General features: G+C 40.9%; 1 protein-coding gene across 8 annotated transcripts in view; it reads right to left on the bottom strand.

Moving 5' to 3' along the window:
- Nucleotides 1-11,338: 11,338 nt before the first annotated feature.
- The window catches only part of akap6 (A kinase (PRKA) anchor protein 6), a 225,277-nt gene continuing 219,545 nt past the window's right edge, over nucleotides 11,339-17,070 (bottom strand). For 7 of the 8 annotated variants that reach the window (XM_044167634.1, XM_044167639.1, XM_044167640.1 and 4 more), the window contains one exon: nucleotides 11,339-14,994. In XM_044167634.1, coding sequence (XP_044023569.1) covers nucleotides 14,950-14,994 — 45 coding nt within the window. In that variant the 3' untranslated portion in view covers nucleotides 11,339-14,949. The remainder of the gene's footprint in view (nucleotides 14,995-17,070) is intronic. The other variant, XR_006374663.1, reaches the window with a different exon arrangement.

Raw genomic sequence — 17,070 nt, 5'->3', positions numbered from 1 at the left:
TCAGCACCAGTCTGTTTACAAATGTTAGGTGTTTTTTATATATATATATAGTAGCTTAATGTTTGTCTACCTTGTTGAGCTTGCTGTCCTTGTTTTTAGCTGTATTTGTCTATTTCTGTGTATGTACATTGAGAGCAACAAAAAACTGGAGTCAGATTCCTTGTATGTGTACAAGTTCTGATTCGGATGAATCATATGGCTGTTTTCTGATCTTTTGGTTTGATTTAGGCACAAAAATAGTTGTTAAAGTCAGAAAAAGATCATATCCATCATTAAAAGAAAACTACTTTGACAGTGGTCTCAGTCAGTGTCAGACACTTCATGTGCCTCCTCCCTGAAAGGTTACTTCACTACTTCCTCCTCTGCTTCAGAGAGAAGACTGTCATATTCATGCAGCCACAAGAGTTCGCTTATTAGGCAAACATAAAGATGTGTTGTTTTAGGCATTACAACCAACCGCCGATGCTTTTCATTTTAAGAAATGATAATGAAACCAAAACTGGCAGCAAACTAGTGTCATGTGCCTTAAGTCTGCGAGTAGCTTTTATTTTATAATTAGTTTCTTTTCAGTTTACAGGAAGATGTGCAGGACGTCAGGTGTTTTGAATATAATCCTAGCCTTCCTGTCTCCCAGCATGTTGTCTCTGTATTTATGTATGTGTCTGTATGTGCCCCTTTCTGACTGTGAAGACTAAAATGTCTGTGTTTGTTTGAAGAAACTGTTGTTTTGTGTGGTTTATTCAGTCTTCGCATGTTTCAACTACAAAGACTACTTCAGGTTTGTCTCCAGCTTTAGGTCCTGCAACTAATGATTCACAATTAATCTATTGATTTCTTATTATTATTCATCAATCAATCATTTAAACAACAAAAAACAAATCTGAAAAAAACGTAATGTCCACCACAAGCTCCCATACAATTTTAGAAAACAGAAACGGCAAACCCTCACATTTGAGGAGCTGGAAATAGTAAATAATTGACTTTTTTGCCCGATAAATTACTTTAATGCATAATATTATTTCTGTAGATTGACCTATGGACATATTTTAATAAGACTACTGACAGTGATTTGTCTCTTCTTCAACCTTTTGTTGTCATCTAACAACCTAAAGCCTTTGGCTCTGCACGGCCAGCACCTTCGTACTGTGGCTGAGCTGTAAAGCGAACCAGCAGATTTCGAATTTGATGCCAACGGAAAATGAAGATGAGAGTCTCTCACAGCCTGACGTCTGCTTAGTGATGTGTTTGTGTGTTCAGGGTAATTAGAATGATGTGTCAGAATATACGCTGGAGTGGTTGCTGCATACTGTCACACATATTTGACAGTAACATTGTTACTTATCTTCTTCATGACTATCATCATGTCATCATCTTTCATAAAAGTACAAGTGAATGTCAGACAGCGAGACAGACAGGTAGAACGGCCAGCCAATCAGAGAGACAGACAGGCAGGTAACCGGACAGACAGCCAATGACAGCCGCCCTCCCTGCCTGCTGAAAATGACAGCTAAATCCCTGTCCCCCGTGATCTAACTAATAATGGTACCCTCTTAATATTTTCCCTCTCCCTGCGTTGATGGATGGGGTCAGGCTGCGACTCCCCCTCTGAGGTCAAAGGTCAAACTGGAGCCTCGGCTCCCTGCTCTGCTACTGTAATGGGAGCTGAAATATTAGTCCTAAACGCCTGCGGACGCCCCGACGCCTCAGCACAGATGATGAATTAACTGCTATGAGGAATTACAGATGGAACGTTTTGAAGACACACACACAGTTTCCTCATCTACACACCTCCATATGCAAATGATTGATAATAGACATCACTGACATCAACTTTATGTCTTCTTTTTTGTCCTTTCCCACACACACACACACACACACACACACACACACACACACACTTCCTTACGTATGCTAATGATTGATTGTGGTCTCCGGTTGACGCTGGCATCATCATTGCTTTTATTTATTCGGCCGTTCGCAGAAGCTCTTGGCCTCTCGCCGTCTCATATCAAATTGTTTTTTAAATGCGTTTTGACGACTGATGTGAAAATTCAATCAGGCTAAAACTCTATGAATCCATATTAAAAACACAATCATAAACCTTCAAAAGTGCACACACACACACACAATCATCAGGTCCATCACATTATGCGTTCATGGAGCCGTACTCTGCTGTCAGGTGGTCACTCACCTGAAACTTTGTGTTGATTTTTAAAGTATCAGTGATATATATATATATATATTTTTTTTTTTTTTAAAGTATCAGTGATATTGTTTGAGAACGTTTTCCAGCCTGAGTGAAGTCAAACTCAATCATTTCTACTTCTAGCCCTTTAAGAAGAAAAGAATAAAGCTTACAGTACTTTTATTGTTCTTATTGTCATCCTGTGAATCACAGCCTGATGGATCTTCTTCCTCCATTGTTGTCCTGAAACTATTAAAACATCAGTGAGCCGCTCTGCGGCACTGGGTGACATGTTCCTTCATCACCATGAACACACACAGATTTACGTCTTCAGTAGGAACCAGTGGGCTTGGAAGTAAAGTTTTGAGAAACGGACTAACACGTTGTTGGAAGAATGCCAGCCTCATCCTGATGTCGTTGTGATATTAGTTCAGAAGCAGGCTAATAATCTAGGTTAACAATAGAACATACATAGTTCAAAGCACATTTTTAACAAAGTGCAATTTAGGCTTCAAGTTGAGTCAAGGCTGATAATGTAGAGCTCAGCCTCAAAATAAACTGAAACGTCCTAAAATGGCCACCGTTCAGAGGATAAACACATTATTAGCTTATTCAAACGTAGATAGCATGCTAACATGCCATTACCATGCTTGGCTAACTGTGCATACGTTAACTTTCTGAAATCCAGGGATTCAAACAGGTCTGCTGTTATGCTCATTGACTGCATTGTCCCAAAGTTGGACAAACTAGGTGGGATTAAAAAGAGACGAGAGCTGGTTACCAAGGTGCATCCCTCCAGAACAAGCGAGGACGCAGCAGTGCAGGCGACTTACACAAATAAAAACTTAAATCAACGTTTTTTCCAATCATCATGAGAAATGTTAACTCCACCTAGCAACAGCTACTAATGATAATGCTAATAATGTCAGTCACTGCTGATTGGTTAGGACAAAACAAAACTAAATGTTGCTGCTCCTCAAACAGTTGATGGCAGTTAACATCAGGACATTTCAAACAAAGCTGAGCACAGTTGTTTTCTGGTGTGTAATGATCATTACAGTCTCACAGTGTCTCCTCCTTTCCCCAAATTATGGATGTAAAAATACACAAAACAAAAAATACAAAAGACTTTGGATCCACCAAACATTTTTCATTTCAAAATCCTACACAGTGTCAGTCTTACCTGCTGCCATGTGGTTAGTCTGTTGCTGTCCCACAGAAATCCACTGAATCCATTCAGGCTGAAATAAAATCCAACTGTCCAGCAACAGGCCTTGAAGCTCAGTCTGCCTCAGCACAGAGAGTGTCCTTCAGTCAGAGCTCCAGAGAATGAACCTTCAAATGTATACTTGCCACAGTGTCAACAGGGCGATGTGAAAACACAGAAAATGCTCTTTTCAGAATCATCTGGAGCTCTTTGAATCAAAAATACAAATATCAGTGTCATTCGATGCGGTAAAATAATAAACTGTTTTTTGGAAGCTGTCAGTTTTCCAGAAACAAACGAGGAAACCATCCTTCTGTTGCTGGATCACTTTCCTTTCACAGCTTTCCCTCCACAGGTGAAAATGATTGAAGCCTTGATCAGGTGGAGAGAGGGCGGAGTCAGCTGCAGTGTTTTGGTTTTGGGGGGAAAGTACCCAGTATGATCAACCTTTACCTGAAAGTCATAGTTCTGGGGAAAGGGAGACAGATGTCATATGTAATTTGTAATGTGATGGAGTTAAAACACATCTGCAAGTTAATTTTATATCATATTTCAACATTTCATAATAAATGTTATTTATCAATCGAGTACAAGGTCACACAACAATTGTATTTAACTGTGTATAACTTTACATTTATGTTTTGCCGTCACTCACTAGTTATGGTTATATTATTGTAGCATGATACTGCATCTGCAGAACAGCAACCTTTGCTTCTTTTTGATGTGATTTTTACAACAGTGTTTGAGAGTCTCTTGGATGTGGGAGTGTCCTCGAATGCAACACTGAAGAGAGTTTCAGAATTCTCTTTTTGCTGCAGTGACACATGACGTTAAAGTGAAGGTGACTTTTTTGTAGTCAGTTTTTTATTGATATAATAATACAGAGCAGAGAGCTGGAGCAAGAGGTAATGCTGCATTCAGGTCCTATCAGAGTTACTGTAATTACCAGTTTCCAACTTCAACACCCAAGTCGTAATCATGACAGGAAGATGTTTCTGAAATCTCAGATATATTTTACTTCATGCTTAATAATCCAGAAGTGGCTGAAAACCAAACAAACATGGATGTCTCATGTCATTCAAATTCTGTCATTCAAGGTAATTAAACCCAAATTTTATGGTTTTAAATTGTCAGTGCATAGTAGTATTTTTTTAACCCTCACACGACCAGCTCTGCAACCTTGTCAAAAACTACAAAGACTACAGATGACTGAATGTTGGATTATCTAACTGCAGCGGGTTTCAGGGCTTGGCAAGTTGAATTTTTCAGAAACAAACTGTAAAAAGTTTCTCACAAACTGGATGTTGACTCAAAAGCAAGACTCACAGACAGAACAGGTGGGGTTACAATGAGGTTCAAAGTTCAAAGGGTCGAAGGCAAGCAGGTAGGTAAGCTACACTTAACTTGGCAGTTCATGCACTATTACCTTACACCGTATTATCATCATCAACCGGTAAACCCACTTGGTACTTCACACTTATTTTATTTTTTACTTATACCCACCTGGTACTTCATTTATTTTCTGACCTGTATCATAGTGTATTATATTTTTGCTTGTACTTCTCTTCCGGTGTGCACTGACGTAAAGGTGAGCTGCTGTAACAAAAGAGTTTCTCCTCAGGGATCAATGAAGTATTTCTGATTCTGAGTCTGAAAAGTCCAAAAACAGGCAATGGCTATTTACTAGGGAATGTGAAGTATATGCAGTATAAAATTAGAACGACTGAATGATCTTTTAACTGACTATCCTTGGTCAGATGTTCAGGTTTGTTCTGGTTCTGAAGACAGGGAGGATCCAGGTGAGTCTGAGCCTGACAGGCTGCAGGAAAACAACTCTGTCCGGTGTGGACGAGAACTCCGTGAACCTCTAACCTGCAGGAGGGAAGTTTCTGTCTGTTCATCTGCAGCATGTCAAATCGTCGATGGATCGCTCTGATTGTGGCGAACAAACCCTTGATGACTTCAGCGTATTATATACATCCCCTAATGTAGGATCGGCTTATAAGCGAATCTGTTTTCAATCTATCCTTCCATTTTCTCCCCTCGTCCCCAGACTAAAGTACATTATGGTGCAGCTGATGATGAAGGGATGGCTCTGCTCATCAGGGAGAAGAGGAGAGGAAAATGAAGGAGGGATTGCGAAGGCTTTCCGCAGCACTACAAGAAGATCATTACAGCTCAGAGAGAGACTTGAGAAGGTGCTTTACTCTGTGTGTGTGTGTGTTCGTCACATTTTCATTCAACAGCGATGCAAATGGTTTAAAACACATCACCAGCCTGCATTCTAATAACACAAATACTTTTAAATCTAACTTTGATTCGGAGTGTTTCAGTGTACAGTGATTGCCTCACCTGTCTGAATACAAGAAGACCAGGCTGTCGATTCCTGATGAACATCTTAGAACTCGTGCATGACTTTGAGTATTTTGAGTTTTGACCATTTTGCAGAGGAAAGCTCAGCCTCTGACCCTACAGCTAAATATCTACTCAAGACTCATTTTCCAAGATTGAATTCTTTACTGCCATTTCAGCGTCGTTGATAGGAAACAAAAAACAGGAACCCTCAGAACCTAGCACGACCAGACTGAAGACAGAAAACAAGCGGTAAAACCCTCGAAAAATAATAAAACCTTTATACATAAAAAATTGTGAAACACATAAATATATAATTATAACGTGCATTCCATCAGGGATGCTATCGGCACCGTTAAACAGCGATGTGTACCTGTGTGCTCATACCATTACAGTATCATCCGGACGAGAACAGCAGCAACACCTCCAGTGTTTAGATGTTAAAGAAGATGGTTAGCTGGATGAGAGGAGTCCTCCAGAATCCTGCGTCCCCTGTTCTGTAGCCTCGCAGTGTGAACGATAGCAGAGGGTGGAAGCTCGTGGCCTGGGAGGTTTGATGCATTTTGCAGCTGTTTCCTGTTTTGAGCTGATGCCAAACAGTCAGTGCAAATGTGACGACGCTCTCAATACATCAGGAGTCGCTTTCAGGAGAGACGTTTCTGATAAATCGTCAGCTCAAGTTAATATTTTTGACTCTCACAGTTAAATGATACATTTCCAAGAGAACTACCCAATGTGACGTGATGTCAGGAGTGATGTTGTCCTCAGTGGTGGAAGGTAACTGCGTACATTTACTGTACTTAAATACAATTTTGATGTACTTGCTCTTTACTTGAGTACTTCTACTCCACTGCATCTCCGAGGCAAATATTGTGCTTTTTACTGCACTACATTTATTTGATAACTTTAGTTACTAGTTACTTTGCAGATATAGATTATTAATACAAAATATGAACAACAACTAATAAATTATACTGCTGGGTAGCTTGTGAGTTTCCCCCCGGGGATCAATAAAGTCTTATCTAGTCCTATAATAATACATCATAAAGTAATAACAATTGCCGCAACATTAAAGTGATGAACACATTAATGCATCAATAATTATAATCCAATAATATAATACACATTATTCTGAAATAATGTAATAATACTTTTACTTCCACCTTCTTGCTGACAGTTTGAGTTTAGTGTTTAAGGAATAAGATTAAGGACTGAGGCTGAGCTCTCTCTGACTTGTGAACTTTGGTGCAAAATGGTGGATCTGGAAAAGTCCAGATTATGTTGATGTTTTAGATCAATTAAATAATTTTGGCTGGAGATGCTAAAAATCCAGACGAGACGTCACCTTGTCTGCATTTTGCGACAGGAAGAGGAAACAAAAAGACAATTACAGTCACCACTAGATGCTTTTTCTTTCTTTCTTTTTATTGTAAAAAGGTTTGCAAAATATTCAACACACAAGGATTAATATCAGATGTTATCAGGGTTGCTGATTTAAAGTTGCATAACTGGAAAATCATCATCAAAGTGAATAAATAATTATCTCCAGTTATTCAACCACAGTCAATGTGCCCATGAGCAAAGCACACGGAGGGACAGAAAGGGGCTGTAGTGGTTCTACTGGGTAGCTCCCAGTATGACAGTGTGGAACTGAAGCTGACAATATTTCATAATATTTAGAAAGCAGATAAATTAACACACAAATGAATTAAAAGCATAGCTGGTAATCTGAGATTCACAGAGGAGTCCAGTGATATCCATTGTGTCCACAATTATGTCACGAGGGCAGCCATTTGTTGTAGTTGGTGTAAACTGGAGGAGACCCCCCACCTGTCCGCTGAGCAGAGGAGAAGCAGATTCATTCAAGCTGTGGACAGTAAAAGTTCTGACATTTAAAGCCTTTAACTAATCAGTCCGTCTGCGTTTTATCCCTTTTTCTCCGACTTCACAGTGAGAGAGGAGATAATTTGAGCGCTCTGTCTGTTTGATGTACGGTAATCACATGTGATCTTTTCAACAGGGAGCCGGCCATCTCGTTAATTTGACCGTCGGTGCGCGGCCGGACCCCTCCGCCCTCCCCCCAATCAGGCCGCTGCCTGAAGAGTAATTGCAGAGCCACCATGCTTCGATGCGCTCGACCTTTACGACCTTAAAAGCCATTTCCATTTTTCTGGCCACAAAAAAAGAACATATCTTGTTAATTGCAAAAAGGCAAATATTCTCCCTCCTCTGCTCTCCCCTCTCCTTCCTGCTATTTGATTTCCCTTTGAAGGTAAAACGCTGAAAAGCATTTCCATTTTCATTCATCAACACTTATCAGTCATCTGAAGGCCCCTTCAGCCACAATCAACATCACAGCTCCAACCGAGAGGGACGCAACAATGAGAAACTATCAACAATGGCACGAAGCAATTTGCTTTAATGTGGAGTGTGTTTTGTTGCAGCTAACTGCTATTTTTTTAATCCTCTGACAGCTCTCCTCTGATACTCTGAAAGACAGAAGGAAGTGTCACAACGCAGCGTTATGTTAAATAAACAGTGCAGAGCGCCGGCTGGAAAAGACACACGGGTGACTTTCACTCATCACTGAGAGCAAACAGCAGCAGTGGGCCGCTGAGCCAGGCATTACACTAACTGCTCCCGTATGTCTGGACATACTGAAACAATCTGACACATGTAAGATGTCCACGAAACTAAATCAAAAAATCTTATATGAATTTCAAAGTGAGGGGGGTGGACACACACACACTCATACACAGGTGATGTGGTATTTATTCCAGCTACTACTGTAGCTGAACAGAGTTTGAATCTTAAATTGACGAAGTGTAAGAAGAGACGAAGCCAGAGCAGTGTTTACTTTGTGTGTCTGTGCTTGGCTTTGGTCTGTGATGCTCCATGAGCTGTCGGCGTCAGGGAGAGGACACCTGGCCTTTCCTGTAGCAGCAACGTGAAGCCACACTACCCGAATGTACAGGCAGATTTTCATGACAGTTCTGGATCACAACCCTGCTCCCCAGCAGATGAACCTTTAACATTTTAATGACCCCGTGACCTTTCCTCTAGCGCTATGAAGACTGCAGCCCCTAGGGGCCACTGGCGAGGCGTTAGAGTCTCGTCATCTACTATAATCTTAGCTCATAATGTTGAGGGCCGACACCTTATCAACAATCATTTCAAGCCAGTATTTTCCACAAGCTGCAGGAACATAAACATGTGTCTGATGTGAAAAGAGACTTTTCATCTCCAAACCAACAGCATCAGACCAAGTTCAGCTCTAAAGGATGTTATCAAGGACAGCCTCTGCAATCAGGGACAAATTGATTTGCAGTGTGTTAGAGAGATGCACACAGACCTTTGCATTCAGCAGAGGTAAACACCACATCACGCCTATTCCTCCGCCCGTCCTCCTCATCATCCCACCATCTTCTCTGTGTCACCAGCAGCATTTTCTTGTTTCACAAACTGACCTCCTTCTGATGAAGTAAACATTATTTAACGTTCTGTAATATCCCCAAAGTGTGTGTTTATCATCGAATCCAATCACCTTCTTCAGCTTTCAATTGTGCTTCATCTCCTCAGCAGTTAAAAAACTTTCCGTCTGTGTGCAGACTGAAGGCAGGAAAACAGAGGTCTGATTAAGGGCAAAGAATGAATATTTGGAAGATCACAAAAATGTTAATGATGCATTTCTGATGATTGGGGTCCTGACACATTGCTGTTGTTTAAGAAAACTTCTTAATGCCAGCTTTGATTTTAGTTTTTTCCCCCCCACAGTTGAGGGATTGTGTCCAAAACTTGAAATTAACACTCACCAACCTGCAAATGCAGGTAAAAATGTAATGTGGCAGGTTACATCAAGTTCCGAATGACTTTGGAGGTATTTTTCAAACTCTAACACCGTGCCCACACCAGCAGAGCAGCGATGGCAGCTTCAGTTCTCCATCAGCACACTCACAGCCCGATACAAAAACTACGTAGTCGTACGCACATTACCAAACATTCAGCCCGAAAACAGCCGTGTGCTTTAAAAAGCAAAGGGCTGTGTTGGTGGGGGCATGTCGCTTCAGGCACCTGTGAGACGATGAAAAAATGAAGGAAATAAAAGCACAGCCCAGAGATTTATAATACTATGAGACAGGATCTTTTGTAACTCTGGAAAGTTATCACAGCGACAATCTTTTTAACCATTTTCTCATCAATTGTAGAGTTAACAGAACACTGTTCACGTTACAAAGAAATGTACCAAGAAACGCAAGTAACACGAGTAAGCGCAACCCAAAGCGAATTTTTAAGCCTCAAGTTTATTACCTTACACTGGTAACTACAGTGATTGTGTACTGGGCTCTGAGCTCTGCCAAAATGCGGGTGACCGACACTCAATACTGTACCTGAATGCATCCTGTGTAGACAGAGAACTGATGGAGAACTGAAGCTGCTGCTGCTCTGCTAATGTGCTGCTCACGCTACGCCTCCTGCGTGCACTCGGTGTAAGTCAGAAGAAAACCGGCTGGAAGTCTAAAAATATGGCAGCTATGTGAAATGTGAGTCTTTACAAAGCGTGTGTGTTTGCAGCTGTATTGATTCAAACTGAAACGTGTCAGTTCCGCAGCTGAAACGCGTGGTGTAGACAGCCTGTGACACCCACATTTTAAAGGTGCACCTGTAATGACCAAAACAAAGAGCTACGTCATGTGCACGAGAACATTGCAGCTTATCTAAACACACTCTTTTGTCAATATACACATTGCGCACTACACACTAAAAGTTATAGTCACATTTCTTGTCTCATACCTCTTAAACAGCTGAAACAACACCGGCAACACGTGAAGAAAATGGCCACACCAACTGAGTTTAGAGCTGAAACCAACTTTTCCGAGTAGGAAATGAATCATTTTCTCCGGGAGGTTCAGCATTCACACGTCGCCAGATCCAACACCACAGATCTGAAGCAAAGGCAGGTGATGTATCTTCAAGTTGTATTTATGTTTATGGTGAAATAAAAAAACCCCAACACATTTTAAGTTACAGCTTTAACCAGTGGATTCAGCTGTTTGTTGATTTCCAAAGGTTTCTGCTCATAAACTTTCTCTCATTTTGTTTTGGAGTCACACATTCACATCCTGTCAAGCTCTTGGAAGTGGTTGACATTGAGGCCACAGGAAGTGTTTCTTTTGTTGTTTTGTGCCCTTTCCGTTTGAGCTCACCATGATAAACTGAAATTCTGTGACACTGTATTACTTGGCAGCTTAAGAAATGACCCGTCCATTTCTGCGGTAAAGAAGTCAGACGACTTCCACTCGTCAGGATCTTTTCCCCTCTGTGGCAGCTAAAAAAAAGTCAGGTGACCCAACTCATGAAGGCTACACTTTCTAGACACTTTTGGGGCTGACTAACTGTAGCCAACCCAATGGAGACAGACAGGTAAAACTCTCTAGCCTAGCAGCATTAAGGCTTCCAGAGTAAGAGGGTACGAGCATGACAAGGACTCATATTTGTTGGATACCATTTGTTTTCTTGGGACTTTCAGCTCAGAAATACAGTAAAACCTGGGTACAGGTAGAATGAATGAAATAATGTACAAAAACATTTTTGGCTGAATTTTGTTTTTTCCAATAAATTAGGTTTATTTGTCAACAGTTGGTTTTACATTGTAGTTCGCAGGAACCATGCAGTCAAGCTCTTTATGGCCAATACTAATAATAAAGATATTCCACATCACAGGTCACATACAGCGTTAAATAAACACAAACAAGAAGCATTCCTCCCTCTGCATTTTACACCAAGGTTTTACACCTCCACATATATACACAAGCTCAACGTGAACCTTGCTTGAAACGTTTTTTGTTTCTCATTTTATTTTTTTGTTGCATGTTTTCATCACCTAACTGGGAAAGCAGTGGTTTTAATTAACAAAAAAGGTAGAAGTAGTAACAGTAGAGCAAGGCACACAATTATATTTTAAAGATCTCAAACCCTATTTTGTCCTACACACACCTGTCTCAACGCCAATCCCAAACCCCAGCGTCACTGCTAATCATCATTTCGGGAGTTGTCTAGAAAAGAAAAAACAATACATGGTACAGTAGTGGTGTACATACATACAGCAGTATTAATAACAACACACGTCCCCATCAACAGTCATCAAACCTTAACGCCTACACAACAACACCACTTCAGCTTTCGCCAACTTTGGTCGTGTTGCATAGATAAAATATCGTCTTGTTTTTGTACTTTTTTATTTTTGGACACCTGGTTCAACCCTCAGTTTGCAGGCGCAGCTGCCGCTGCTGCTAGTTCAGAATGTACTCAAGTAAAGATAGATTTGACCTGATGGGTGTGAATAATATTTCCATCGATTCAGAGCACAGTGACTTCTACCACCACCATAGCAGCCGGTATATCCTATAATCACCAAATCTCTTATCAGTTTTTAGAATCGAGCAGGACCCCACAACAATGGTTCGTCACAAAAAGTATCTGTGCCCCTTTTCAAGGTGATGCATCCTTCAAAGGACGCAGCCTACAAGAACCTGAAGGCTAGCAGGATGAACCTGCCCTTCCCCAAATGAGATGGTCTACAGAGGATTCACCACAGCGTTATCCCCACTCGCTGCCTCTACAGAAAACTCACGGTACGTTCAGGTAGTTCTCGTCCACTTATAAAGTTGGCAACCTTTGAGTTTACCACCAAAAAGTTGCACTTAAACGACAAAATGGAAAATACCAATTGTGCCGACTTAACTGACTGTGAATACTTGCAGAGAATTGTTGTCACTCAGGGACCCAGAGGAAAAATAGTTGTGTTCTCTAAATTCAGACCATATCAGGCTGCACTTCTCAACCACATTTGGAGGAGCCTTTGGAGAGGGACGACGCTGTTGACTTGACTTCAAAGGAGACAACGTCTGAAAAAGGCTAACAGAAGGCCCTTCCCCAAAAGAGATGGTCTGCAGAGGACTCACCACATCGTCATCACCACTTCCTGCCTCTACACAAATCTGATGGTACATTCAGGTAGTCCTCGTCAACTTATAAAGTTGGACATTTTTGAGTTTACCACCAAGAAGATGCACTTGAATGGTTGATAACTTGCTGATACTTGTCTGTCTCAGGGATGCAGAGCTGACTTGGAAGGCTTTGGAAAAATGGGACACAGCTTGTAGCTGCAAAAAAAAAAAAAAAAAAAAAGCTTCAGATGTTAAAATTAGTTTAAAAATATGGAATACAATGCTCAAGTATAGTAAAGGTATTTCTATAACACTTAAATTTCATCATTAAAAAGTAACCAAGGTTTCAACGTGTTCTCCAAACTAAACGACAGAACATGTCCTTTGTCAGTGCCTTTGAAAAGACCCATACGTTTTCTGATCTAATGCCCTTACCAGAAGCTTGACATTGTGTGTCGAGCCTTCCCCTCTATCACATCAACATGCTAGTTCCACCTTTGCTCCTGACAGACAAGAGTTATAATTTACACAGCTACAATAGGTCGATTAGGTCCTTAAATAAACACCTGATGCTGTCGTTTGTCTGGTGAAGGCAGGCTTAAAGTTTGGCATTTTTGGGTTCCACAGTCAAAACTTGACTCCGGTTCGGTCTGGAAATGAATGAGACGTGCACAACTAAATCAAAGTCTACCAGCGTGTGTTTGATAGTTGGTAATGATTTTCCACCCTTTGAACCCAAATCCTCAGTATTGCTTTTCAGTCATGATAATACAGTTGAATTTTTGAAGTTTAAGCTTCCATAAATACAGTGTAATACAGCTTATTGACCTCTTTGTATCTTGCAAAGATTTGTATTTGATCACAGCCAAGTTCAAATGTCAACAAAGCTGATTATGCTAATGCAAACGTGGATCTTTTAATATGTCTTAATATTTGTATCTTTTATTAACACTAACTCAATTTCTACAATCTTTTATATCTCTCAACAAAGACAATGCATCTGTAAATCATGACTAGATTTCTTCATATCTGTTAACAGCAAGTTCTTCCTACACTTTAAATATTCCTTCATAATAGCTTTGACAAATTTAGTTTACTTTTTCAGATTATAGAGGCTCGGTGGTTGTGCGATGCCGATATTACAGTTTATCTACTGAGTTATACAACATTGATAACTCACAGGCTGCAGTGTGGTGCGGATACTACAGGATGACAAGCTACTACCACACAACTGTGAATAGATCTACTGAGTTTGACCAAGTCACAGCGACAGATTATGAATACTGACATCATCTATAGACAGAAGAAGTGTTATTTTTAGGAAGTAACATGCTACTTGTGCTACAACACTGCAGCATACAGTTTTAACAGTGTGTGTATAAGATAACAGGGTGTATACAACAAACCTGTAAAATCCAGCTGATCCCAGGTCAGTTCAACACCATTTCTCTACATCAGTCACATCTACAGATGACTAATGATCCTTGGTGTTTTATTTGTCCAGATGAGTGTGGATCACTGCATTGGCACAGTTCAAAAGTTCAAGTGGCATTGTCTGACCTCTCTAACCATGACGCACCAAAACATGCTTAAAAAAAAAAAATCACTAAAAAAAATCAAAAATCAAATTAATAAAAAGATTACGTTGATTCTGGGTTGCCATTTTGTTAGGAGAGTTTGTTCATGTTTAGGAAAAACAGCTACAGCTGCTGTAAACTAATAGATTCGCCTTAATGATTCAGAAACATGGGATTTCACTGCTTATCTGCTTTATATCCATACTGAAACTGTTGGATCATAAACTCAATATACTGTATTGTCCCATTTGTAATTCTAAAATTCAATTGGATAATCTGATTTAAATGGTTGTTGGATGTAATGTTACTACGTTATTTTCTTCTTAACTCTTAAATCTTCTTAATCACATCAAAACTGTATTTTGATGTAAATTCTACATATGTGCTCAGCCAAACCTTAAAAGCTGCTTCATAAATCACTCAGAAACATTCAACCCTGAAATCAAACTCATTGTTACTGTGAAAATATCCGATCTGATCTAAAGTTTAAATCAGTTGTGAGGTAACCCTGAAACTGCTGGAGGAGTTTTCAGTCCAGTTTCTTAACGATCCGTTCAGTTACAGCAGTGAGATTTGGGAGCTCGGAGGGGTGAGAGGCTCCAGGAGCAGAGAGGGGGCAGCCGGAAAGAAGAAGCCAAGGAGAGGGATCAGCTCAGCAGGGAGGAGATGGAGAGAGCTCCCTTACAGCTGGATCCTGGAGGTTCCTGCTCCCAACACAGGTAGTCTCTGGATGGAGAGAGAGAGAGAGAGAGAGAGCGAGAGCTTTAAATGTTGGTCACACTCTTCAACTCAACTCATGGCACTGCATAAATGGACATTTAAATAGAACACGGCCATCATTAAAGGTTAAGTCTAGCGATATTCTATGCTTGTCTTCTTGTCAACAAATCCCAAGATCAAAACCATCATGAACGAATCTGCTAACAGGTGTGTGTGTGTGTGTGTGTGAATCACAGCCTGATGGATCTTCTTCCTCCATCGTTGTCCAGAAACTATTAAAACACATCAGCGAGCCGCTCTGCTGCACTGGGTGACATGTTCCTTCATCACCATGAACACACACACTGTAGTTTATTCTGACTCAGCCCCACACACACCGTCCTGCTGCCCCAAACACTCACTACAGCACCAAATGTGGATTCATCCGCCGCTGAAAATAGTCCCCAACAGATGCACTGTTTCCTCCTGTTTGTTGTTTATAACTGCGTTCTTCTGAACAGAATTTATTCTGTTCTCGTAGTATTTCTGCAAATATTTGCTGTTCTGTTATTTTTAATTCTATTATTTGAATAATTGAGTTCTCTTTCATTCTGTTATATACTGGTTTTATGTTAATATATTCAACTCTACGCTCATTCAAATTCTATTATTTTATTCTTAAAACATTTTAGATACACAGTTATGACTGCTTATGTCATCTCCTGTATATTTTGTTCTCCACTGTGCTCACACACAGCTTCCTCCTGTGTGTATCAGATATTCAGTCGTTTTCTGTTCGGATTTTCTATGAAACTTTCCAAACATGAGTCAGTGATGAAACCTGAAACACACACACACACACACACACACACACACACACACACTCTCTCTCTCTCCTGTGTGTTTTGCTGCAGACCCTCTCCTGTCTGGGTCACAGAGCACATCATGAGCCGCATTCATGATTGCTTTAATTGCACCTGTGTCTTTGTGTACAGTGTGTGTCTGTGTGTTTGTGTGTGTGTGTGTGTGTCTGTGTGTACAGTGTGTGTGTGTGTGTGTGTGTCTGTGTGTGAACAGGTGGGATAGACTGGGGCACGCCATGGGGGTCAGGACCAGCTGTACGCATCACTGATATGATGTGTGTGTGCGTGTGTGTGTGTGTCCTTTGTCGTGGGTTTACATGCGTTGGGTGTGTGCACTGAGCTTGATTTTGCGTGTATTTTGTGTGTATTTCTTTGCTTCTAAGTGTGTATGCGGGTTTGTCCTCTGGTGTGTGTGTGTGTGTGTGTGTGTGTGTGTGTGTGTGTGAACAACATGTCTGTCTAACCTGCAGCTGTTGGGCTGTCAGAGCTTCTACCTGGACTCTCATGCCCTGCCCTCAGGGGTGTGTGTGTGTGTGTGTGTGTGTGTGTGTGTGTTTGGAGTATGGGGGCAGTAGGTTTTGCTTAGCCCTGGAGGCACCCATAGGGCGGCCACATCACACACACACACACACACACACACACACAGATTGTGTCAGTGATGGCCTTTGTTCGTGTTCTGCAGCTTCTTGGTTTGATTTGAGTTTAAAAATAGAAAATGTGATGAAAAACCAAAATAAATTTACTGCTTATGTGCAACCTGGATCATTATAGCCACAACCAGTTTTTGAAATTATACAATAATTCGTGCAAACTGGACGAGACAATTCCAGTAATTTCATCTGAGACATTTATGAAAGGCAGGAAAATATCTACAGCAGTGTTCCTCTCCGTAGCCAGGTGAACTCATGATTTCTCACAAATTCACATGATGTATGTACAAACACTCGACCGACTGAGATGATCAGTGTCAAAGCTGACAATCAAAGTGCTCTCCCACGGGTTGTGGAATATTTTACTTAAGATGAATAACACCTTAAAACATAAACCAAAAGAGAGGCTGAACATTTTGATGTGTAGCAGTAAACCAAAGATCATCCATCCATCCATCCATTTTCTACCGCTTGGTCCCGTTAGGGGTCGCGGGTGACTGGAGCCTATCCCAGTGACTTTGGGCCTTAGGCAGGGTACACCCTGGACAGTGGCCAACTCGTCGCAGGGCTAACCAAAGATCAAGTGTTGA

The sequence above is a fragment of the Siniperca chuatsi genome, linkage group LG15, assembly GCF_020085105.1.
Source record: "Siniperca chuatsi isolate FFG_IHB_CAS linkage group LG15, ASM2008510v1, whole genome shotgun sequence".
In the NCBI taxonomy this organism is placed as follows: Eukaryota; Metazoa; Chordata; class Actinopteri; order Centrarchiformes; family Sinipercidae; genus Siniperca; species Siniperca chuatsi.
This window is presented reverse-complemented; position numbering and strand designations above follow the sequence as displayed.